Source organism: Zonotrichia leucophrys, chromosome 10 (assembly GCF_028769735.1).
Source record: "Zonotrichia leucophrys gambelii isolate GWCS_2022_RI chromosome 10, RI_Zleu_2.0, whole genome shotgun sequence".
NCBI classification, from domain to species: domain Eukaryota; kingdom Metazoa; phylum Chordata; class Aves; order Passeriformes; family Passerellidae; genus Zonotrichia; species Zonotrichia leucophrys.
In genome coordinates, this window is record NC_088180.1 from 7,910,405 (window position 1) to 7,934,867 (window position 24,463).

At 37.0% G+C, this 24,463-nt stretch overlaps 2 protein-coding genes across 2 annotated transcripts in view; one reads left to right on the forward strand and one right to left on the reverse strand.

Annotated features, from left to right (window-relative positions):
• The window catches only part of LOC135452497 (protein unc-13 homolog A-like), a 31,688-nt gene extending 24,157 nt beyond the window's left edge, over positions 1–7,531 (reverse strand). Inside the window, exons 1-3 of the mRNA XM_064722629.1 lie at positions 7,486–7,531; positions 3,147–3,275; positions 170–199 (exon numbers count right to left, since the gene is read on the reverse strand). Coding sequence (XP_064578699.1) covers positions 170–199; positions 3,147–3,201 — 85 coding nt within the window. The 5' untranslated portion in view covers positions 3,202–3,275; positions 7,486–7,531. The remainder of the gene's footprint in view (positions 1–169; positions 200–3,146; positions 3,276–7,485) is intronic.
• Positions 7,532–10,842: 3,311 nt separating this feature from the next.
• WDR72 (WD repeat domain 72) overlaps positions 10,843–24,463 on the forward strand; it is a 95,331-nt gene continuing 81,710 nt past the window's right edge. Inside the window, exons 1-4 of the mRNA XM_064722007.1 lie at positions 10,843–11,147; positions 19,018–19,179; positions 20,158–20,264; positions 22,008–22,086. Coding sequence (XP_064578077.1) covers positions 19,027–19,179; positions 20,158–20,264; positions 22,008–22,086 — 339 coding nt within the window. The 5' untranslated portion in view covers positions 10,843–11,147; positions 19,018–19,026. The remainder of the gene's footprint in view (positions 11,148–19,017; positions 19,180–20,157; positions 20,265–22,007; positions 22,087–24,463) is intronic.

Consider the following 24,463-nt stretch of genomic DNA (forward strand, 5'->3'; position numbering starts at 1 on the left):
TTGATCTTTAAAATATATGCATAATTCTTTACACATGTATTTTGTACTGTACTATTGATCCAACGTGTCAAAGTAGTCCCAACCTTAAATGATTCTTCAGAGTGACACAGAGCCCCATGCCTAAGAAAGAAAAATGTAAAGCAGAAATTGAAGAGGGAACCAGACTTACCAGCTGTTTTATCCAACCTTCCTTTTTTCACTGTATCAAAAAAAAAAAAAAAAAAAAAAAATCAAACCACGTTATTAGTTTCAGACAATACCTTAACACTGTTTTCCAACAAGTTTATGAATAATAAAATCTAAGGGATTTATGCAGTATTAAAAAACTCAACCAAAAATGAAAACAAGTAATCTTAAAAAAGTATCACTGTGGGAAGATAATATGACTGCTTGGAATTCTTTGGGAAAGAAGACATGTGAAAACTCTTTGTACTTTACAGGAACTTAATAAACACAGAGGGCAGAACGGAGATCAGGTGTCCAGGAAGGGTATTATACTTATTATTCATCACCGCATAATGCAAGTTCTTAATTCTTCCCTATAATAGTCCCAGAAGACTATATATAATCTAAAATAACTTCTATAATTTTAAAATGAATCCTTTATTATAGTGTATTTATTCTGCCCATTACAAAGGACATACTTGAGTAAACACCTTACCAAATAAAATGTGAACATTTCAAATTCTGATTTTGCTCAACACTTTAAAGTTCCACATTATGATCTCTCTTCCACTAAAGAAAAATGCTCTGAATCTAACAGGATTGTGATTCAGGTAGTCATAGGTATAAAAATTTAATATTCATGTATCACCCTATACTTTATTGCTATACTTAGGACCTAGTAATTGCCAATAAAATATACTTATGGGTCCTCTACTTTACAATGTAAAGATTCCTAAGAGATTGCCATTGTTTTCCAATATCCTTTTCATTTGCTTAATCACATGTACTTTCCTATTACTTATTCTTGCTTTCATCTCTCCCTAAATATCCCTAAGAACTCTATGGAACTGCACCATATTTGGCAGAATGTCTGTCAGCCTGAATAATTCCATCACGTCTCACACTCAGGAAACTTTCAACGCAAATGCTGAGAGGCCTAAGAGTTGCTGAGCTACAGAGGCCAAACACTGCAGCAATTCAACTCCTCTATGAGAGAGCACAATTTACACACTTCCCTTGGAGGAAGTACTGCAAGAACTATTCTCATATAAATAAGCAATGCACAACTCCACTCTCTGAAGTTACTTATAATAGCTACGTACTAAATACTTGTCACATGGATGAAGGAGCTTGATAAGAAAAACCTACCTTTTACAGAGAGAAGTTCCATTCCAGCAGAAAAATACTTTAAAGACCACACATTGAAATTCAGTTTGTTTTTTTTTTTTTAATACAAAAGGAAAAGAAATAGTTTGGATTGAATTAAGTTACTCTTCTGCTGCTGCTCCCTGTGTTTCACTTTTGCAGCATGCTCCTCCCATGGCTCACATGGAGGGAAGCCAATCAACTGATGGAGCAGAAATGACAAATTGCTTCTCCCTCTTTACACACAGACATGGCAAAGGAAAGGAGAAACATTACAACTGCTTCCTTATCCTCATTTCCTCAGCTTCTATCTGCTGTATGCAGCCGTCTCTAGTCTAAGCACATTTCCGAACACCACCTTTTCCAGAAGTAAAAAACTCAGTGCAACTCTGTTATTAAGAACACTCTCTTGGAAGTCTTAAGCTATGGTTTTGATACTTGCAAAGCAACCAATTTGGAATACAGAAAGTTAAAGGCTTTTTTTCTTTAACTGTAGAACCACAGAGAACACTTTTTATGCTATAGCTAAGCAAAAGTAATTTTATAAAATAATATAAATAAATATTGCACAAATAATTGAATTTTATCGTATCTAATGAATTTCTCACTCTGTTACAGCACCTCATAAGAGAATGAAGTCTCATGAAATGCTAAAACCTTTTACAACAATATTTAAATTATTCAACTCAACAACACTGGAATTATTACAAAAACTGTGAGGTTTATGGCTACTTGTTCACATTATATTGTGTTGGGGTTTTTGTTTGTTTGTTTTCATTTGGTTTGGTTTTTGTTTTGTTTTTAATTGTGGGTAACAGTACATATATTTCCACAGACAGAATATTTTACTTTGTAAATTTTTGAGTCTCCATCATATTATATTTGAAGGCTGAGGTCTTGAATTCAAGTAGGGGAGTGTCCTTAGATCAGAGGGGAGTTCAGGAGGGGCTGTCTGCAGTTTGAAGAAACTGGGTCTGGAAGATGGCCCACCCGAAAACACAGGTAAGAGCTGAGATTGTTTAGCCAGGCTGTTAGAAAGCTTGGGGAGGTGGGGTGAGTTTAGTCAATGGTTTTTATAAACATTTTACAAACATGAGAGGTATAAACAAGCCCGACTCTTCTGATTATTATCTAATAGTGGGTGAATGGGCCAGGTGCACAAACTGAAACTCACAGAACACTGTGAGAGTAGTTTAACACTAAAATAGGTTGCCCAGAAAGGCTGTGGGGATTTTTTGCCCTTGGTAATATCCCAGACATGACTGAACCCAAACCTGCTCTTGCTGACCCTGTTTTATGCAGGGATGTTCGACCAGGTGATATTGAGAGCTTCCTTACTTGTGATTCTGTGATAGTCCACAAGGTCAAATTGTTAAGAGTGACACTGAAGTAAATTTAATTTGGGAGATCATGAAAGCCTACAGTCTCTATACATAATGTGTGCAGGCTTTTTCCCTCCATTGAAATGTCATAAGAAGTATTTATATTGTTTCAGGGTCATGCTACTATGCCATACTATGAAGTTATTAACCTACTACATTTTGGTCTTGTGTTTTAGATTAATATATTTGCATATCTCTCTTCTGAGTTCTGTCCTGAACAAGTCTCCCACAGCAGACTGATAGTCTTAGAGACAGGTTTCCACCTTACACAAACAATGGAGCTCTAGTGAAGTTACCAAAGCTAGTCTGGTACACACAGGATGAGGCACTGATGCCAAGCCTGCATTTGGATCCCAAGAAAAACAATATTTACTTGGAACAAAAACCTAATCCCTGCTTAGTAAGGTTAGGTAAGTAGAGTTTACAGCAAGCCTTTGCAGGAATCAGACTTACACAGGTGCATCTCTGTATCCATCTGGAACTGTGCAAACCTGGCTCTTTCTTCCATGCCTATTCTCAGATATCAGGGCCCATCACATGGAATGATGATTTCATCCTTGAATCCTTGGATTGCAGCTGCAACTGTGGCCATTATTGTTCATTTACTTTACTGTGATGCCATGATTATTTTTTACATAAGCAATTAAGAAAGATCTTATGATTTTATGGTAAGAAATAAGAGAATACCCAAACATAGGCAGAAGGTCACTGTGGACTGGGAACAGGGCATGCACAAATGCTCTTTAGCTTGGAAAAAGCATTTATTATATTTAACAAAAGAATAGTGAGGAGCACTGTGCTGGAACAAGCTGTCACGATGGTGTTTGGTAAAGGGCATAAGAGTAGAAGCTGCAGGAAAAAATCCATGCTTCAGTACCTGAAGTACTTACCCTATCCCTCTGCCATGCCTTCCCCAAGGTTTTCCCCTTCCAATATTACAATTATTATTTAATGCCTGATCTAACACTTCAGTCCCACATGTTGGCTTCAGTTAAAATCTCCCAACATCACAGACCTATATGCAGAATTAAGCATTTAGGAAAAAAAATTAAAAAAGCAAAATTAATTGTTTACATTGCATTTTTTAACTAAATTACCTCAAAACTGCTTATAGTTTCAGTTCATTATTCCATAGAAGACACTAGTTAAGTATAATGCTGTTTTTAAAGACGTCTTATTAAGGTGTTTCACTCTGATGATTCACCTATTTGGCATTAAAACTACATATTGTTCTTTTCAGGAAGCTTCTCCTCTACAGGATACTTGTAATGCAATAATTAAGTCATGAACTCACAGACTCTAATATGCTCTTTCGCAAAAGGAAAATGGAGCACATTTGAATACTGATTGCGAAAAAATGTGCAAGACAACCTCCCAACTTTCACAGGAAAAGGAAAACAGCTTATTGTTGTTTAAAGATATTTTAGTTGTAGAAGAGAATATTTTAAAAAACACTGTTGAGAAAAAAAAAGTCCAAATTTCAATTGTTACTACAAATACAGAGCATTAGGAACAGTCTCCTTACATCCCCTACATTGTTGTCTGAGACTATCACGAAGCTCTCTTTTCTTGGCTAATTTTATGCTGACCCATGTTTGGTTTTAAAGAATTTATGGCCTTGGAACACCAATATTTTAACTATCTTTGTTCTGAAATTCTTCTGTTGAGGAATAACCGAATTAATTCAGAGAGTGAATTTTTCAGCTGACCAAAATTCATCAGAACCTCCCTAACATTTGTCCATGAAGAAATATGCCAGTCACCTGAGAAGAGTGGGTCATGAAGTAGTTTTTGCATCCCCCTTGAAGCCAGTTACTGGCTTAAAATAAGAACTAGTGGGAGAAGAATTTTGTCTAGTATGAATAAAAAAAAGTGACACACTCTTAAATTCAAAGATAAATAGCTATATTATCATTATGTGATCCTTCTGACAAAGAAACCTGAAACCCATGAACAGGAATTCAACCAGCAAAGCAAGAAAAGGAAAAAAAAAAAAAAAAAAAAAAAATCACTTTTCCCAGGCAGTTTATTTCTACCTTCAGAAATATAGATTCTGCATTCCCAGGTGTATACTATAATTTTCAGTAGACTTCATAAGTGATAAAAGATAGAAATAATGAACTCTGTAACAAAATATGCTATCAAGAGATACATCATCAAAGTGACAGGATAAGCAGAAAATCAATCAGTTGATTTCTGACCCTGAAATACCATGAGCAATATAGAAGATAGGAACTACAAATTAGATCAGTTTTGTCCTTGCCTCTAAAAGAGAGGCACAACTATGTATTCTGGGCTCCACAAGAATCACCTTGATAAATGAGTTCAAAGCCCTCCACTGACCCTTTTCCAAGAGGAAACATGTGAAGGGTCCTCCTTCAAAATGTTATGCATTATGAAACATCGAGAACATAAATTTTATTGAAGTATCTGTTATTAATCTCCAAAACTGTAGTAAAGTCAAGCCACAAAAATAAAAAATTCTAAACTTTTAACAAACAAAATGACAAGAACTTGTCATAGATTGCTATTCTATCTGTCATATTTGTGATAGTCACAGGAGATAATAGGCTGTTAGACTACAAATAGACTTATCTCACAAGTTTGTTACTATATTGCAGAAAAGTGGTATTCAAACTAAAAATCTCTCTTGCAAATAGTGTTGGAATTACTATCTGTAAAGTGGTTTTGGATCTTCTAATCAAGAATGCATTGAAAAGAAAGAGACATTTTTAATATTTTGCATGAATAGAAACTGAATAGGTACAAAGCTGTCATTGTACCACTACACTAACCAGGCAGAGGATCACCTACTCATACAGTATGTGACTATGGTCCTTAAATTTGGGGACAGTTCTGCCCCCCCTGCGACCTCTGTCTCTTCAATGATGCAGTCATTGGGACCACTGACCTCACATGGCCCAGAAAGCATTGACCCCTTTGTGCAGCAAGACAGCTCAGAAAAAATGACCTTAAATAACACAAGGAAATATAAATCTTGTAAAAATAGGTGTTTTCTTTTTTACAACCTATTTTAAGCTAACCAAGATTTTCTGAAGATTTATTTTTGAGAGTCGTTAGCGTTGCTACTCATTGGTATGATTTATGTACAATTGCTTGCTGTCACACAAAAATTAAACTGTACTTGTATTAATAAAGAAGGAATAAGTTTCAAAAGAATCTTAGTTTATCCGAGGCCAAATCAAACATCTGTGCTCAGTAACTGATTGTCAGTTTGTTACCTATGAAAGGAAATGCTTTCCAGTCTCTGTTATTGCTGCTCCATCCGCCCTTACATGGCCTCACCTACCTTCTTGACTGCTTTTATTTTACATTTAGAGACACCTAGTGGCTTGTGCCTGATTTGCTCTGGAAAGCAGCAATATTTCCAAATCAACTTTGTGGGTTTCCAGATCTTATTTATCTATTAAATCATAGCATAGTAAACAGTTAACATCACAAAAGAAATTACTAAAACACAGAACTCTATTTCATAGTACACATTAAAAGTTAGAGACAACAACAAAAAAATTATCCCTTTTTTCATTCTTTTTGAAATTCATACCCAGGGAGTAAACATGTCTATTTTTTTTAATACCATAGAAAATGTACCTTAATTATTTTTCTCCAGAAACTTCAAATTTATTCATCCTGTGCACTAGATTTATTACTTTGGCCTCTGTATCTTGTCTTAATAATCTCAAATAAATGTCATTTTTCCTTGTTCCATGCATGTTTGTACACATACATTCCTTTGAACTTTTGATTCAATGGAGTGCTTGAACCTGACCAGCTCTCTTGGTGTCAGTATTGCTCTTTATGTGAAAAAAGTTGGCAAAAAAAAAGCCCCTACCAAAAAGTAAGGTAAGGCTCAGTAATTCCTTCCTCTCCCATCTTAAATGAAAAAAAAAAAGTCCCAAAGCAAACAAACAGTTTGAGGTTGACTACTCAGACACTTAGCAGAATTTCTTCTAATCCAGTTAACCCACCTAACCTTATTTGTCTACTATTAGTTACATTCACTGAAAATTTAACAAACCTTTTCTTAATGCTAACAAAAACACTCAATTCCTGGGACACTCAATGAATGCTCTATATCTACATCAACTCTGTACCCATGTTTTTATGATCACAATCATTTCTTCAACTTACTTTAAAATATTTATGTTAAAAAGAAGCCATGAAACCATAGCAAAAAAAAAAAAAAAAAGAAGCTTCTTTACTTCCTGCCTCTGTTAAATAAATAAACAGGAAATGTTTAAATTAATATTTTAAAGCACCCATATTAGCTCAGCCTTTTATTAAAAAAAAATACTTTACACCCTAAAGCCACCTTAAATACATATTTACAAGAAATCCAAATATGTCCCATACTATTTCTGTAGAAAAACGATAGATAATATCTTTCTCTTGGATTCTCATGTCCCACAAAGTATTAAGCAAGGAACTCTCAAAAACAAATATATGTGGTCTTACAGGATCAAGAATACTAGAAAAGGCATGATCATGATCCTTACAATGAGACATTTTTAAATGTGGACAGGTTGTTACAAAAACTCCTTTACATTTTCCCCCCTTTCTACACTTTTCCTCAGAACAGCACAAAGAATGAATAATACATCTATTTTGTACATACAATATCGCAGGGCAAAAGCGTGAAGCGACGAATTAAAGCAAGGAAAAAGCGCTTAAAAATATTTATGAGAAGGACAAAACAAGGAGCGAGCTCCGAATGCCGTTAAACTGCAACAATAACCAGGCACCAGGCGAACAGAATTAATGAGGGTTTTACCTTCCGCCCTGTTTGCACTTGGCTCCCTCTCGTGGCTAAAGCTGAGTATAACACTCCTGGTAATCACAATAAATCAACAAATTCGTGTTTATTACTCATATTTTAAAATTAATAACGTTGTGAACGTATCCCTATGACGACTCTAGTGTCTGTAGTTTTATCATTTTCAGGGAAAAACTCAAATAAAACCCCTACAGTTCGTAAATACAAGAAGAAAATTAAGATGTTGAATTCTGTATTACCTAATACTGCCTGGCTTCATTTTCACAATGTAACAAGTACAGGCTTATCTCACCCTTTTATCTGACAGCAATTTGTGAAATTACATTTATTCTCATAAAGGTTTGCTGATTTAATCAACAGTATTCTCCAGAACTCTAGCCAATGGTGAACACACCCATAGCTTACCTTTGCAAAACAATACCTCCATTGATATGAAATGTGACATGTTTTCATCAATATTTCATCACATTATACATAAGATAATACAATAAATTCGCACTGCTTGACAACTATCCTGTAATGCAATCTAAGCTAATGCTGTTTCATATTTCAGTATGTGATATCTGTCAACAATGTTGTTAACCACTAATTGCTCTTATTCATCTCAGAAACATGCCTTGATTGCTAATTGAGACCAAATAAATATTTCAGTTTATTGAAACTGCTTTGCTACCCAGTCAGATAAAGAGAAAAATCTTTAAAAGAAGATGAAGAGAAGAAAACTAGAGAAATTAATTATTGGGTGATTATAACAATAAAAACAGAAATTGAAATTAATAAATTGTCTGAATTATTAATAAATTAGTGTTATTTTTTGTGAGAAGTATGAATGCACAGGTACCTATACAACCCCAAATAATTAGAAACAAGCTCAGTTTTTTGTATTTGTATCAGATTTTCTCAAAAGTTTGAAGTGCTTTTCATTAATAGCTAGTAAAGCTTTCTACAAGTGTTGTCATCTTATTACAAGGGTTCCATACCTTCTTGGTGTTTCTCGTGGGCAGCTCCTCAGAGCACTGACTCTTTCTTCCTCACAAAGCAGCCAACTGACCCCAGCTCCCTCCCCACCCAGCCACCCCACTCTGTTATAGCATCTTCTTCTCATTGCTTACAGCTGTGGCCTGTTAGAGTCAGGCCTGTTCCCAATCTTTGGTAATTGGCCCAGCTGCAACTCCTTAGGGGTGAGATTCCTTTCCACACTATCTTTATTTCCTTATATTCTATCCCCCTACACACAAAGGAAGTAAATATAATGTTTTATAAAATTAGAGATGGGAAAAGCAAACCACTGATGGGCAAAGGTGCAAATGCTACACAGTGTTTGCCAAGTATAAGAACACTTAAGTCTGCAGTACAACATTGCATTTCTGAATCAAGCAGTAGGTCATCATGCCAAAATAAAACTTCTTCAACAAAAGAATTTGAAAAATAATTTTCCAAGCCAAAACCTCATTTTACACATTCTGTTATGTAGAATTATGTTTGGATAAAATGAGATGAAGTGGTGTGCAGACTAAAAATTAAGAAAATAACTAGAATTCTTTTCTATGAGGGTGGTAAAACACTGGAAAAAGCTGCCCAGAGAAGCTGTGGATGCCCCATCCCTGGAAGGATTCAAGGCCCAGTTGAAAGGAGCTCTGAGCAGCCTGGTCCTGTAGAAGTCATCCTTGCCCATGACAGGGGCTTGGAACTAGATGGTCTTTAGGGCTCCTTCCAACCCCAACCATTCTAGGTTTGTATGAAATAAGTTTCTAAGGTATTAATGTGTACTACTCTTATGGAGTGAGTTGTTTTCCCAAGACAACAATTGCCATGCTGAAAGATAAAATAGAAATCACACAGTTTTGTGACCCTGTCTGAGCAGAAGATGCAATTAAGGTCTTTGGTGTGACCTTCCCTTTATGTCAAATTGTGCTAAAACATATGTGACAGTTTGTGTTATGGAAACCTCCATGTATCAATGATTAAGGAGAAGCTGTCAAAATAATTTATTTAGGTTCACAGGCAGAATTCACAGACTCACATGAGGTGTCAAAAAGCACAAGCAATATCTAGTTTATCCATTAGGTTACTCAGTCTCATACAATTGTTTCACTTTCTTGACAGCATTTTTTGGCTACAAAAACATTAGCTTAGGTTCCAGTTTGCACTACTGACTTTAAAGGGCTAGTGTTCACCTTTTTTGAGAAAATAGTATTAAGGTTCTTAAAGCAAGTTGACTTGAATCATCTAATTTTACTTTCAATATGATTGTTACTAAAATTTCCATAAGCAAGCCCACAAAAAGAGGTCCCTTTGTAAGTTTTCAACTGTCTTACCATATTTCAGTGTTCAATACTTGGCTTGATACAGCTTAATCAAATGTCACTCTTTACATTAAAGCTCTATTTTCATAACTTATAACTTGTCTACATAAATTATTCATATGGTGAAGTGATTTAAGAAGTCTCATATTCAAAGTTTTTTTATTTTAGTGTATTAAAAATATTTTGAAATCTAAATTCCAGAAGTGCTAGGAAAAAAGTTTGCAAGAAATATGTTTCAAAAAGTTACAAACTTTACATGCTTTTGTTTTTATTTATTGCATTCGCTTACCTAGAAAACATACCTTATTGATGCAGACTATAATCACATTAGCATATTTGAGAACATTACTATTTAGGACAAAGCAGATATCTTGGGGAAATAGTCTTGGTGTAAATCAATTCAATAATACTAAAATAAAAATATTGCATACTTCAGCTACTAAATTTATTAAACTAAAATAGGAAAACCATAGGCAATAAAAATAGTTACATCTTTTGACATCCTTTCATTTCCCTATGCAAACAAATGTAGGAAGACATGATTTTAGAGAACAGAATTTTTTTTAATATGAGTCTCATGATGTCGTTTGCAGCCCTAGATGAGACTGTGAATAAATAATTCTGTGGTTAAGATGAACTCACCTGTGCGCAGCACAGCCCATTCAGCTCCGCTCCTCACAAAAATCTCCTGCAAACCTGAGCTTCTCTGAAAGTGACCTCTGAACAAAAAAGAAAAAGAAACGTGATCACACATCACGTTTCACATTCTTACGGTATTCATTCACTGCAGTTTATGAATTATTTTCAAAGAGAAACTTACAAGACGCACCGTGGCCGATGCGCAGCCCTCACGCCGCCAGGTGCGCACACAGCGCGCTGGGTGAGGCCCTCAAGCTCCCTCAGCTGCTGCTCCCACACCTGCGGGAAATCACACCCCACCCGCCTCCTGCCAGCGGAAATGTTCTTTCCACCGTATTTAAGGCAGGGCGGGCAAAGGAGAAGTTTCCTGCGCCTCATCGCCGTGTGGGGCAGCTCTGAGGGGGCAGGCTGGGCCTCTCTGCCCGTCCCGCTGGGTGTGGCCCCGTGAGGGGAGCGCGGCGGCTGCAGCTGGGCTTTTCCCTACGCACATTTATTCCGGCCCGTGTTTCGCCTCAAGCAGCCGGGGCAGGGAGCGGCCGGGGCAGCTCCTGAGCTCGCCGGGCTGAGGGCGGCGGTGCCACTGGGTAGCGGCCAGCCGGATCCAGCCCGTGCCGGGTATTGCCGCTCCCGAGCGGGATAAAACCTGTCCCGGCTGTTTCCTCGTCCCTTCAGCAGCCTCGCTGCCCCGTGTGCGGTGCTTGGGAGCCGCTGGAGGTAAGGGCAGCTCCCGGCAGCTGCCCCTCATTCCCCTTCATCCCCTCTCTTTCCTGCCGGGATAGCTGCCCCTCATTCTCCCTCTTTCCTGCCCCCCTCAGCCCCTCTCCATCCCCGCTCTTTCCTGCCGGGACTGCTGCCCCTCAGCCCCTCATCCCCCTGAGGGTGCCCTGTGCGGCCGTAAGGCTCCGCTTCCTCAGGTCAGGTTTGGCGATAGTGAGTTTCCCAAAGCTGTTTTAGTGGGTGAGAAGCCTTTTTAGCCGGTGCAGTGTTTATTCTTTCTTATTTGGGCAAATTTCGTCTGTCTCTGGGAGGTTTTGTTGGTCTGCTGCACGTGTAGCGTCGGCTTTGTAACTTTCAGCTTTGGTATGTCACGTTAGATGTCAGTTTCTTCTGTTTTCAGGGTAGTTTCGTAAATTTCACAGATTCCATTGGTTGCCTCGGCATGTATCTGTTCACTGGATTTATTGGAGAAAACTAGTACTGTGAGAACATATACAGTGCAAAATGCAAGCTCCTTGAAATGTGAAAATGCTTTTGTGCTATTTTGGTGATTCATTATTGAGTATTCCTGACTGGGTATATGCAAAGCATTAGCATACAAATTTTTTTTCAGAAGTCTCATTTTCTCTTGCAAATAGTTCTGGTTGAAGGGTGGGATGTTTTTGAGACTTGCTCAATTAAAAATTAATTAGGATGGCTCACTTAGGGGGCATTGTATAAGTCTTGGGGCATTTCTGTGACGATTACTTTTCTAGTTGGTGCTCGAAATAGTAGTAATTGTCTTAATATATAATGAAATTTTAAAATGTCAGTGATGTCCCCAGTACAGATCTATGCTCTTTTTGGGTTTACTCGTGGCAAAAAATGGCTGTTCTGTTGAGGTAGGTCTGCTCAAAAGGTTTATGTCAGTAGGACTGATTACATGACATTTAGGGGGTTTTGTTGTTTAAAGACTTTTCAGTGCTAGAGTTTGAAGTTCACAGTCAAGAAAACTGCAATCCGTGCATTGCAATGCATTGAGTAAGTTTTGGACTTCAGTCTTGCTTCCTAATAAAAAGTGTCCTTTTACTAGAGCAGGTTAGACTGTGTCTATAACAAGCCATTCAGAGCTGTTTACACTAAACAGCTGCATGACCTGTAGCAAAGAACACTAGAGATCTATTTGTTAATTGAGAGTATCCAAAGAGTGAAATTGACCAAAAAGTAACTTGTCAGAGTTTAGAAATCCTCACTGTGATGCAATTGCTTACACCACTGATTAATGATTATTTACATGACAGTTGAAAAAATAAGGGCTGGAGAAATGTTCTGGTTGTTTTATTTTAGCCATCTGATTCCAATTTTGTTTGTTATTTAAACATTCTGGGGTACAGTGTAGCTAAACCAAAAACATCACCTTTCTCTGATCAACAGTGTTTTTTGTCTTAAATGAATTCAAGGTCACATAAGGGAGATGAAATTTTTAATGTAAAACTTTGATTCATATTCCCTGCCTGTCAGTTTGAGATCCTTGTGAATTTTGGTTTTAGCTTTCATGTGTCTTGGCTTTACCAGATTGTATGTTTTTTGTGTTATAACAGTGTAAATAAAGGTGAATTTTGTCATTATGGTTTGTTCTGTAATGAACTGGCCATAATTTGTAATAGTCCATTAAAAACGCAAGTCAATCAAAGCTTTTGTCATTTACAAGTGAATTTGCTTACATCTGTGGGATATTTTGACACAGACCAAAGGTTTATCACTCCCTACTCTTTTGAAGTTTTGGAGGCCATAAACTTGGAGATGGCATTACCTTAGTAGGTCCTTGGATTCACATGGGATTATGTTGGCATCATTGACTCTTTAAAGGGCATAAATGTGTTTCTGCTCAAAAAACACTTTATAAGTAAGAAAATGTAAGGAGCTGTTTCTTTACTAGCATAAGGATGGAGCACTTTCTTGCAGGGAAAACTGTTATTTTCAATAAACCCAGGCATGACTGAAGGTGTATAGAACTGAGAGTAAAATCTTTGAATAAGATGCAATTTCACAGACATCAAAGCTTACGTTCTGCAAGACTGATGGCCCTCCTGTCACATGTGCTTTCCTGTAAGAATGGATGTGTGATTGTCCTAAAACCTGATGGAAAGTCTGCTGCTGCAAAGCATTTCACCATTTGCATGTAACTGCACTGGAGATGGCTTAAGGTGATGCTTTCTCTATGCTTGATGCTTTAGGAGTGACAGATAACTCACCTGTGTGGTTCTGCCTAGTGCCTAAGCAAGGTTCCATTGGACATATCCATTCTTGTAGTTGATAGGACATTCAGTCACTGTATTTCAGACAGTAAATGTGGTGGGTTTTTTTCTTTAAGAGAAGATTTCTTTTACAGCTTCATACCCATATTTGTATTATATTATTATTACTTTATTAAACTTAATTTATATCCTTGATATATGGGATTTAAAACCAAGCTTGCTCACATGCATTAATTTTCGTTTAACATGTTTAAACAGCTATTATGTTGTTGAAGCCTTTAATGACCATTGAAGAAAGTGGAAATTTATAGTTTTGGACACACTTTTGATTTATCTACTTAGCAAAAAAAGCATGCTGTGATATTTTTCTGGGGAGCTTAATATAATGTAACTGTTTATGAGGTAAAAAAAGAACTTCAAGGAAGTGAAGATGGTTTTACTGTATCCTATGACAGTGTGAAAAGCACAAATGTTGAGTTGCTGTGTTTTCAACTGCCCCGTTTTCCAGCTTAGGTGCAACATAAACTATCTTAATTAATATTGTGTCACCAAAAGGTTTTGAGACGGCCAATTGAATTCTGCCAAGATAGAGTCTTTTGATGAAAACATATCTTTATTGATTGTAGAAGAAGAAAATCATTCTTAAAATGAAATCCAGAGAAAAAAAGTCATATCCCTCAGAGAAAATTTCTGAGTGGCAGGTTGAGATTAACATCATAAAATTGAATTTGTGCTGCAAACCTTTGATGTAATCAGCAGCTGGGAGATGGTGTTGCCCTTACTGTGCTCCTTCTGATTGTGGTGAATTATTGTGTGGAATGAAATAAGTGTTTCTTGTGTCACTCGTTCAAGAAATACAAACAAGGTATTACCAGGTGCTTCTTGCTAGTTAAAATGGGTTGTATCGATTGCTGGTCCCAGTGCCCTGCTCCCTCAGACTGCAGGAGCAGGACATGCCCATCCCCAGGGAGCTGTGGGTGTCACTCAGCAGTGCCTCCGGCCCTCTAGGGTGGAGTCCAACAGGTCTTGAGGAAAGTCCCATTATATCCTAAAATGGATTACCAGAGATGGTGTGCAACATTTACATCACAAAATATAGGAAGTTGTGCAAGTGTAGAATGGACCAGCAGACTGCAAAGCTGCTTTTAAGGAAAAATATTCATTTTTTACTAAGAGTAAAACTAATATTTATTTTCTTGTGTAGAAACAAAGAATGTGTCAGATTAAATCAAAGGACAGGAACAGAAGAATGAGCTTAAAGGCACTAAAACCATAGGAATTGGTCATGAAAAAATTTAGGCTCTACCTAAATTTTAATTCCTTAGATTTCTTTTACTACAAAGCTGAATATAATGGTGTGTGCATGGGGGGAGCTTATTGAATCCAATGCAAAATTCAGCTATTATTTTCATGTTTTCAGGTCTGTAAGCAAATTTTTGCAGCGTTTTGTTTTGTGCCTGTGTGGATTGCCAGACATTTAACTGGGCTTTTAAGAAAGTGACCTTCTATTGACAGCTTGGAAGGTGTAGGAAACATGAAATGAGTGTGGCTATAAAGTCAAAAATATTGTTTTGACAGGTTAACTGTTACCTGTAAAGTGATATTGTGTTGTAAGAAGCCTTTCTCCTTTTATAAATAAACTATAAATTTGCATTTGGTACGGGTTTTATGGGTTATAGTGATAAGAAAGGAATTTGTCACAACCAGTATTTTATAAGGTGAACTGTTTGAGATTAGGTCCCTGGGGGCAGTTTAGCTCCTCATTTTAAGGACCTTGGTGTATGTATATATTTGTCAGAAATGTTATTTCTGAATTCATTGAAAGATCAGAGTATTTATTTTCCTTATCAAGAAGTGTCATTCTTACAACTGTAGCTAATAGTTTAACATCTTGAGGATGTGTCATTTGGTAAACCTTCCTTTAGGCTCTTGAGCAAGCACTGGAAATGCAAAGAACCAGTAGGGAATGTGTGCTGCAGTCTTCAATTGGACAAAACAGAGCCCAGATTTCTCACTTCAGACCACTGAGTGCATGGGTGTGCACGCTCCTGAGACCCCGGCCACTCTGCCCTTCTAACCCTTTATGTTCCCAGGCCACTGGCTTTAAGGTTAGAATTTTTATTTTGAGAAGATGCAGCTCAGGGATGGGATGCGTGCCTGAGGTTAAGCACTAATTATGTAGCAGTGATTGGAAGGTCTGAGATGAGCCCAATAGAGAAGCTAACAATTGTTTCATTTTGTTTTGAGGTCAGTAGAGGAGTCAAAATCAAGATACACTTAGTATATATGGGGAAAGTATATGTTAAGTTATGATGGCACTGATTCTTTGTGGTATAATCTGACCTTTTTAATTCTCATCAGTTCATGACCAGTCCTAGTCAAAAAAGCTGAGTGATAAGGAAAAGACCTTGCATAAATATGTGCTTAGTAGGGCATTCAAGGTCAGACCTTCAGCTTTCTGGCCTCTTAAAGCATTTGATTAGACTTTTAAATATCTTGTCCTGTAGAATAAGAGATTGTGTATTTAGCTTTCCAAATTAAGATTTAATACTACACAAATGGTCCAAAGTTACTAAAGTAGTACAACCGAAGTCCTTGAAGCTGTGGGAATTTGGATGATTTTGCAAGTTAACAATGGTTTGTGGTGTGGTTTCAGTGTGAAAGGAACTGGAGACAGAACAGTAGAGATGGAACAAGTTAGTGGTGAGGTGGGCTGGTATGGTTTTAACTAAAACCAGAGCTTTTCAGTAATGAGAGAGCACTGTTCGGCAGTATGCTTTTAATGGCAGCACAACTAAGCTTATTAGGCTGTAAGCAGGGAGAAATGGGCAGTAGGACTGAGAAATGTGATTTCTAGTTGAATTATGGGTTAATACTGCAAATCAGACATGCTTGAGTGGGCAGAGCTGGAGGAATTTGACACGTGCTGATAAGCTACATGCAGCTCTGATATGCCTTGGGCAATATTTGACTTTGTGAAAACAGCTTTTACCTTTTTAAAAGGAACAGTCTGATAAATATCTGTTGATTTTATTTCAAAAAAGTTTGCTTTAGGTGCCATCAGTATCACTAAAAAATTTTGTAAAGCTAAGTGTTGTCAAAATGTGTCCATGTGGATATGCTGTACTTCTAGTGAAGTCATGCTACACTAAGAAGCAAAGGTTTCAGTCAAACTGCTTGTGCATCAAAATATCATAATCCAAAAAACCAAGAAGAAAGTGGAGAAAAAAGTTAAGGACTGTATTAATGCAAAAATTCATATAATTTCTGCTTTCCTTCTCTTGGGCTTCAGTCATAATGTAAAGGAAAGATACAAAATATTCCTGTAACATTCAGTCTAAATTAGTTCTCTTACAGTGTTTTGTTAGTAGCAGTGGTTTTTTATTCATGTTACTCATGTGTAACTAAACAGTCTGCAGATAAATCATCTCCACATTAGCAAATTCTATCCGCTTGTTTTCTGTTTAACATCTGTTGATCTGAGTTCTCTCAAATCACTTGCTCAGCAGTAGGTCTTTGGCTAAGAATATTGAGCTTGATTCTATGCTCCCCTTATAAGAAAATATAATTTATGACTCAATATTCAATGCAGTACAAATCTGAATTGTGCTTCCTTGTGTTGTTTTACACTAATTGAACCCTCCCATGGTACAAGTATAAAAGACTACGTGATATGCAAGCAAATGCATTTTAAAGATGCAGAATTTGGCTCATCAAACTCTTTTGGCAGCCATCCCTTTATAAGCCCTCTGAAAAGGGCAACCTTTATTAGCTTACCTGATAACTAAAAACATGCCATTAAAGATTGTCCAGAACAGCTTTTATTTCAGGGCATAAACTGCAAGATAAAAGGATTTCAGTGTTCACCATTAGCTTCATATGACTGGTGATTTAAAAAAGAAAAGTTTTGGAAAAGTCAGATTCTAATGCTGGGAACAATAAAATGTCTCAGTATTTTTATATATCCATGAGGAGCTTTTATATGGAACTAAGTGGGATTTAGCCTAATGAACTCATGACCTCAATTTTTTCTTAGATTCTTCTTCCTCTGCCCTCAGCATTCTGTCAAGGTTATATGGCAGGACCTCAATAGTCTGCCATACCAGCCTTTTCAGCCTTTTTTTCTCAGTAGCTGAGCCCTTTATCTCATTTTCTTGTCAGGAAGCAAGACCATTCCTTTAGTTCTGTGTCACTTTAGGCTTTTAGTAGTAGTCATGAAGATACCTCTTGTCCGTGTCCCTGCTTTCAACTGCTGTTGTGCTGGGTTACAGTTTCCTTAAGCATAACTTAAAAGGCTGCTTCTGTGCTCCATTTCTGTCCTGTGGTCTTTTCTGAATTATCACAGGACCTGCTCTTCATGTCACTTCTCATCATCCCTGTGTTACTTCCTTTGACTCACTGGCTGTCATGGATTTTGTTTTGCCCACTTCCTGTCTCTCCTCAGAAAAGCTCAGCTTTGCTGTCATGTTTTTTGACTGAGTTGTCCCAGTTGCATTACTGTATCATCTTGTTTCATTTTGAACCTCTTTCCTAAGGATGTGCAGAGGGCTCTGGTGTCTCTTCTTTGTCCAGGACAAATTGGAGCACACCTTCTCTGAAAGGTGAATTTTGCTTAGTGGCTACAAAGTGGTTGGTTGCTCTGAAATATGCCTTCAATCGTATTATTGCTATCTGGATTAAAAGAAAGATGACATAGGTGACATACAGTACTTTTGAAAAGAAAAATTAAAATATTTGGGACCTTAGATAATGGTGGATTTGAAACAGCTTAAAATCTGTTCCTTCTTGTTCAGTGACACCTGAGAATAACATGTTGACATATACAAACAATATTGACATTGTTCAGTCTGTCTATTGCCCAGCTGATGGGAGTCAAAACTGCTCTCAGCCAGATGGACAACCCCATTAAATCAATTTTTTTTTTTTAGTAGGGACAAATCTATTAGATAAATTTTTGTGGGCAAGGGACTTGTGTTTTGAGCAACGAAGTCTATTCATTCTCTGTTTCTCAGCTTGCAACTCTGCTGGCACCCTACTTTTTGTTCTTGTCTCTAGGATGTGCCACAGAATGATTGAGTATATAGTTAGGTATATAGCTTTGCCATCTTGGGCCTCATTTTCCTCTTCCTCCCTGACCCATGACCACCCATTCTCTCATTTAACCATATTATCTTTCTCTTGTCTTACCCTCCTTGAAATCACAGAGTCTTTATTGGCACCCTGCTCTTGTGCCACCTCTGCTCCAGCAGTTGGCTCCTGCTGTTGCCAGTGAGCAGTGCTGCTGGTTGGAGGGACCAAGGAAAATGTTGTGTATTCCACCAGCCCCATTTGGGGAGAAAAACGTGAGCCTTTCAGAGCTAAGCCAGATTGTGTGGGGCAGCACACAACTCTTGCTGCTGATGATTCAGTGTTCTCATAGTACTGGTCCCTGAAATTGTTAGTGTGATGTTGGCAACAGCAAGAAAATGTTTCAATGCCTTATCAGTGTCTTACAGCAATATTTTATAGCTTCCCTTTCCAGGGGAATTCATGTAATAAATGTAATGTTGATTACATTCCCCCTTTTTTCTAGGTGATTTTTTCCTTATGTTTAATCCCACTTAGGATCATCATGACTTGTTTGTTTTCAGGTGTTGACCATGAAGGCATCCCTACCAACTGTGGCTGTGTGGGGCAGAACAGCTCCCTCTCACAGCATCACTGCTGTGATGATCACAGATGACCAGCAGACCATAGTTACAGGGAGCCAAGAAGGACAAATATGTCTCTGGGATCTTTCATCAGACTTACAGGTTTGTGTCCACTGTGCTACAATTTGCCAAATAGACAGGAATTTTATCTTTTAGTATTGGCAATAGGATTATGCAGACTCGTGCTTATTTAGATGAATTTTAAAAGATAGTGTGATATTTGTTATAGGAAACTCATGAAGCACAAAGTGAAATGCCTGTATAAGCAACCTGTAATTTGCAGACTTTGGGGAATTTTTCACAGATTAGCGTTCCCAGTGGATTATAATTTGAGACTTTGTGCTCTGAGCAGTGACAGCAAGTAAATATATACAATTATCATGATTTGTCTCTTGTGAAGGTTTTTTTTCTTTTGTAAATCAATTGCTAAGCATGACCTGTCATTTAAAGAAAAAATATTCATAAAACCAAATCTAAATCTACTGAGATGGAAGCAGCAAGATGAAACTTTTATTTTTGATGTAACCAAGATGCAAATTATTGCTTTATTTCTTTTCCTCACAATAGAGCAGAGTCAAAACGCTTCCTGGTTTTTTTATTCTGTGTTTCTAGAACTATGCTTATATTTTTTTTATATTTAGTTGCCCCATTTGGACTCAAACACAGTCTGAGAGTTTGCCCTTTTATGAGGCTACCTTTTCCAATTAAGACCTTTTCAAGCAGTGATGATAATAAAGTTATTTAAATGTGAAACGTGCTTAAAAGCTTTGGTTTATTCACTGTGCCACTTTTAGTGCTTGCTGAAGGGTGAAGGCCAGAGATGTCCTGCACATTGCCTGTTTTATAACATTTGATGTTCCAGAAATTCTTCAGATGATGAATGTAGTGAATACAAAAACTTAGCTTTTATGCAAACTCCATAAAAATTCTTCCACATCTTTCTGCATTCCAGAAACATGATGGAAGAACGTACGACCATGAAGCAGATCAGCAATTATAGATTGACAAGTTCTCTTGGTTTTAAATATCCTTAGTTTATATAGAAATTGTTTAAGATAAATCATTATTTTGTTCTCCTAGATTTCATCTAAAGAAATGCTCTTTGGCCATACTGCTTCTGTAACTTGTTTGGCAAAAGCAAGAGAGTTTGAGAAACAGCCATATGTAGTAAGTGCTGCTGAAAATGGGTAGGTAACTGAATATTCAATTATTCATTTCTTAAATTATGAAATGTGTGTCAAGTGTAGGTCAGATTTTGCATTTGCAGAAATGTTTCAATCCACTTCCATGATATTAAAATGATAGCAGCTACTTAGGATAGTGACTACATTGTTAATATACAATGGTTCAACTGAGAGTGTGTCCTATGGACAACAGAAAGGTTTGGCAGATTCACATATCCACTTAGTATTCAGAAAAAAGGAATTATTCCAAGGGGTGAACTAAACCCTATTCAAAGGGAAATTAATGGGTTATTGGGGGGCATCAGCAATTCAACAGCATTTGAGTATCATGGTGTTTTTCTGTGTTTCTTCCTGAGCTCAGACTCGAGAACTGAAGCAGTAGAAGAGGCTAATGCACTCTGATCGCGTTTATGGTTCCTCAGTCAGTACCTATGGAAACAGAACGGGCATGAATTAAAGGCATATGTACTCCTTTTCTGTATTTAGATCTGATGTGCTGTTTTGGAGAATATCCTTTCAGAGGGCCCTGATCTTGCACCTTGTCTGCTATGTGTGTGTTATGACACAGCCTGTCCCTTGAGTCAAACTATTTCCTGCATTTCTGCTAAGTTACACTTCAGAGTATTTGATAACATTTTCAGCTGGGGTTTGAAGACCTGTTAGGATTTCATCTGCTGGAAACAGAGCTACCTGCTTGCTTCCTTAAGGGCTTTCTTAAGTAACTTTGTCTTGTTCTCATATAAACAAGGAGAAAAGCATTGCTCTGAAAGGTTTCACAAACAGTATAAAGCTTTCACCTAATTTGTGACTTTGGATCTACCAACTTTGCTGCTATTGCTCAGCTGAAAAATATTAAGAAATAATGCTTTGAGTTTAGCATCAAATGGGAAAGTAGGTAGGTTAAAATGTAAATCACTAAGTAGTATTTCTTATATAATAAAATGCTGTCCCCAGTGTATTCTTTTAAGTCTTGATACACAATTTCTTACAATGTAATGTGAGAAATAGAGCATTTCAGTTCTGGAAGTAATGTTTGTTTTTTTAATAAAATCTAAATGCATCAAAGTTTACCATTCAGTTGCTGAGCTATGATATCTCATACAGCCTCATTTACAACATTTAATTTGATTTTGTCTTGTAATCCAATCCCGCTGCATGTTGAATAATGTGTAGATAAGGAATGTGTGCCAAAGTCTCCTCAAACAACCTTAAGTGTGTCCAAGTGTAGCTGTGGTGTTGCACAGGTACTCAGGTGGCTGAGTGTATTGAGAGCAGATTTTGGGAACGGCCTCATGATGGCACTGTTTCTTCTTAACAAACGTTGTTCCTCTCAAGAACTGAAGTCTGATGTGGGAGAAGATGCACGATGCTTTTTGAAACGTCTGGTTTAAGTTCAGTGAAATGAATCATTTTCAGGAGGATGTAGTTCCAGTGACAGATAGTTACAGTGACATGTTGACGAGCTGTAATGGCAGTATACCTACAATTTGTTGTAGACCAGAGTTGGTCTTAAAGTCAGGTTGGTTGCAAGGCAGCAGGGTGTAATTACCAAAACAAAAAGAAGCAGATACTGTATGTCATCCCCTGCTAATGACTACATTTTCTTACCCAGCAATCTGTAACAAAAAGCTTTATAAATGACCAGACTACACTTAAATACAGCACTAAAGAAAAACTTGGTGGCACAAAATTATTCCAGCCAATTGAGTGGAAATGACAGAGAATAATATGAAGTTATCTTTGCAGGGAGATGTGTGTTTGGAATGTCACTAGTGGACAGTGCATTGAGAACGCAAAGCTTCCTTATAGGCACACAGCAATCCATGTAAGTATAGCAGCTTTTCATGGGTTCTCTGTTCATTACCAGAGTTTTGCTTTATTAATATGATATTTTTCAGAAACAGTTTTAAATGTGTAGCTTGTAATGTAGGAAAAAAAGGCCCTGTCACAAAATAAGTATTTTTTATCTTTTTCAGGTTTTTTTCCTCTAAGAAAAGAATTGAGACTTTTATATTTCTCTGCATTCCTTAATCAAATCAGGCTGATAACTTTTAAGCTGCAAATATTTGAAATGCAGTATTAACTTACTGTTTGTGCGTCAGGTAGCCACGTGAAATGGTCTTTGCTCTTGTCTTGTTAAAATTGTGTGGAAGCTTCAAATTTGATGTTGGCTTTTTCATGACATTTTAAAAGTACAAGTAATCTGGCCAAACATGGTGAGACAATCTGCTGAAAGACTTATTTTTAAGCTTTTGAATGGTTTTGGTGCTGAACTCCTGACCTCCAAAATAATTCACCCTGTTTTCAGAAATACACTTTGATTCACTGCAGAACTTTAGGACAAATCCCTTATTCTCAGAAACTTTCAATATTGCTTTGGATAATTCAGGTATCTCCAGTTGAAACTATATCCAGGTAAAATAAGTATCTAGGTTTTGAAGTGTGGGAGGGTTTGAAATACACATGTGAGTGAGATTGAGGGGCCCAACTTCTATAGGTTGGATTCTGGGACATGGTTTATTTCTGGATGTGTTAGTAGAGGAGATGCTCAGGATTCCCGTGTTAGTTAAAATGCTCATTCTCTTCAGTGAGGAAGTCTAAGGTGGATCTAAGGCTCCAAATGATGGGTGTCCGAGCCTTCATGTAACTCCAAAGCGCAGCCAATTTGTAATCCAAAATTTTTAACCCTTCCAGAAGAAAATGGTTTTCCTGACACTGCTTTGGTTAATATGAGGAGTTCAAATGCAGTTGTTCATTGTAAAGGGGAGAGGAAAAAGCATGGATATATATTGCCGACAAAAATTATGAAAGATTAACTTCTTAAATTTTTTTTTACTTACCCTTCAAGCAGATGTAGCAAATACTTGCAGAAAATTGGTATTTCCTCTCTATTAAAAATGTGCTAAACCTAATTGTGGCTAATAATTATATTTGTTTAATAACTTGGGCAAGATAGAAAGCAGGAACATCTAACAGGAAAGCTTAGGGAAAAGTAGGTGTTGCCAGGAGGGGAAACTAGTTTTAAAATGCATCCTTCTGATAATTATAATATATTGTGTTTTTCTGTTGTGTTTTGTTGTAGATTTTTTCCTTGTTGTTCCGTGGGGAATGGTTGCTTGTGCTGTAGTTAATGTTTGGTTTTAATTGAACTACTAACCTATCTGCTCTAGTAGGTTCCTTTTGTTGAGTGTAGATGATTTAACTATGAATGGCAGATGCCAAGTAGTGCAAACTGAATATTTGCCATTTGAAATGAAATTCAACACCAGGGTCAACACTTAGACATTTGTGGCTCTTAACCAGTGTGGAATTTTCTCAGAGGAATTACTGACTATAAAAATCCTCTATTTCAAGGCTAATTTAATGGTAACAGTAATTGTAATTTCTAAGTATTTCTGCCTCTGTTTATTCCTAATATCTGTAGTACTATTTATCCTATTTCAATTTTTTTTTACTACACACTTCAGTTAATTTACTGAAAAAAACCAAGAATTACTATATAACCAAAACTGTACAGAAAATTTGTAAATAAGGTGTGATTTTTGGGTTGTCTGATATTTTTGTCTGACTAGATGATTGTTCCCTTTAAGGTTCGTAATAAAAGTAAATCTGCTTTGAGGTGGTGTGTCTGCATTTATAGATATTGTTTAAAATTACAGCTAGACATACAATGCAGATGTTCTTGTACATATAGAACACCTAGCAAAGAAAAAAAAAATCCTCATAGTCACTCCTCTGCACTCTGTCCCTTTGCTTTGTCTGTTGGTTTTTCTCCCTTTGTGATTGCGGAGAGTAGTGTTCAGAAGATTCTGAGCACTAGGGTGTTTAATGTCAGATTGAAGAAGATCCTATGGAGTAGAAATCCTTCCTGGAAAGTAATCAGTAATTAATTATGAAAAATTTAATTACGAATATTCTGCATCCAATTCTTCCTTTTCATACAACCGTTGATGACAGGGGGTTTATGAAATATTTGGAGAGGGGCCTCTCAGAGAGAAAATCTCAAACTCTTTAGCAATTTATAGGGAAAATTAACACCTGACTTTCTTCCAGAAATTACAGAAATCCTAATATTTAGGAAGGACAGATGCTGCTTTCAGTCTGAAGCACCTTTCACTAAGCTGTGTGCCTTGCTAGTGTCACTAGTAATATTGGGTATGGTTTGACATATGCCTTAGTTTTTTTTAGTGATGCTACAAGTG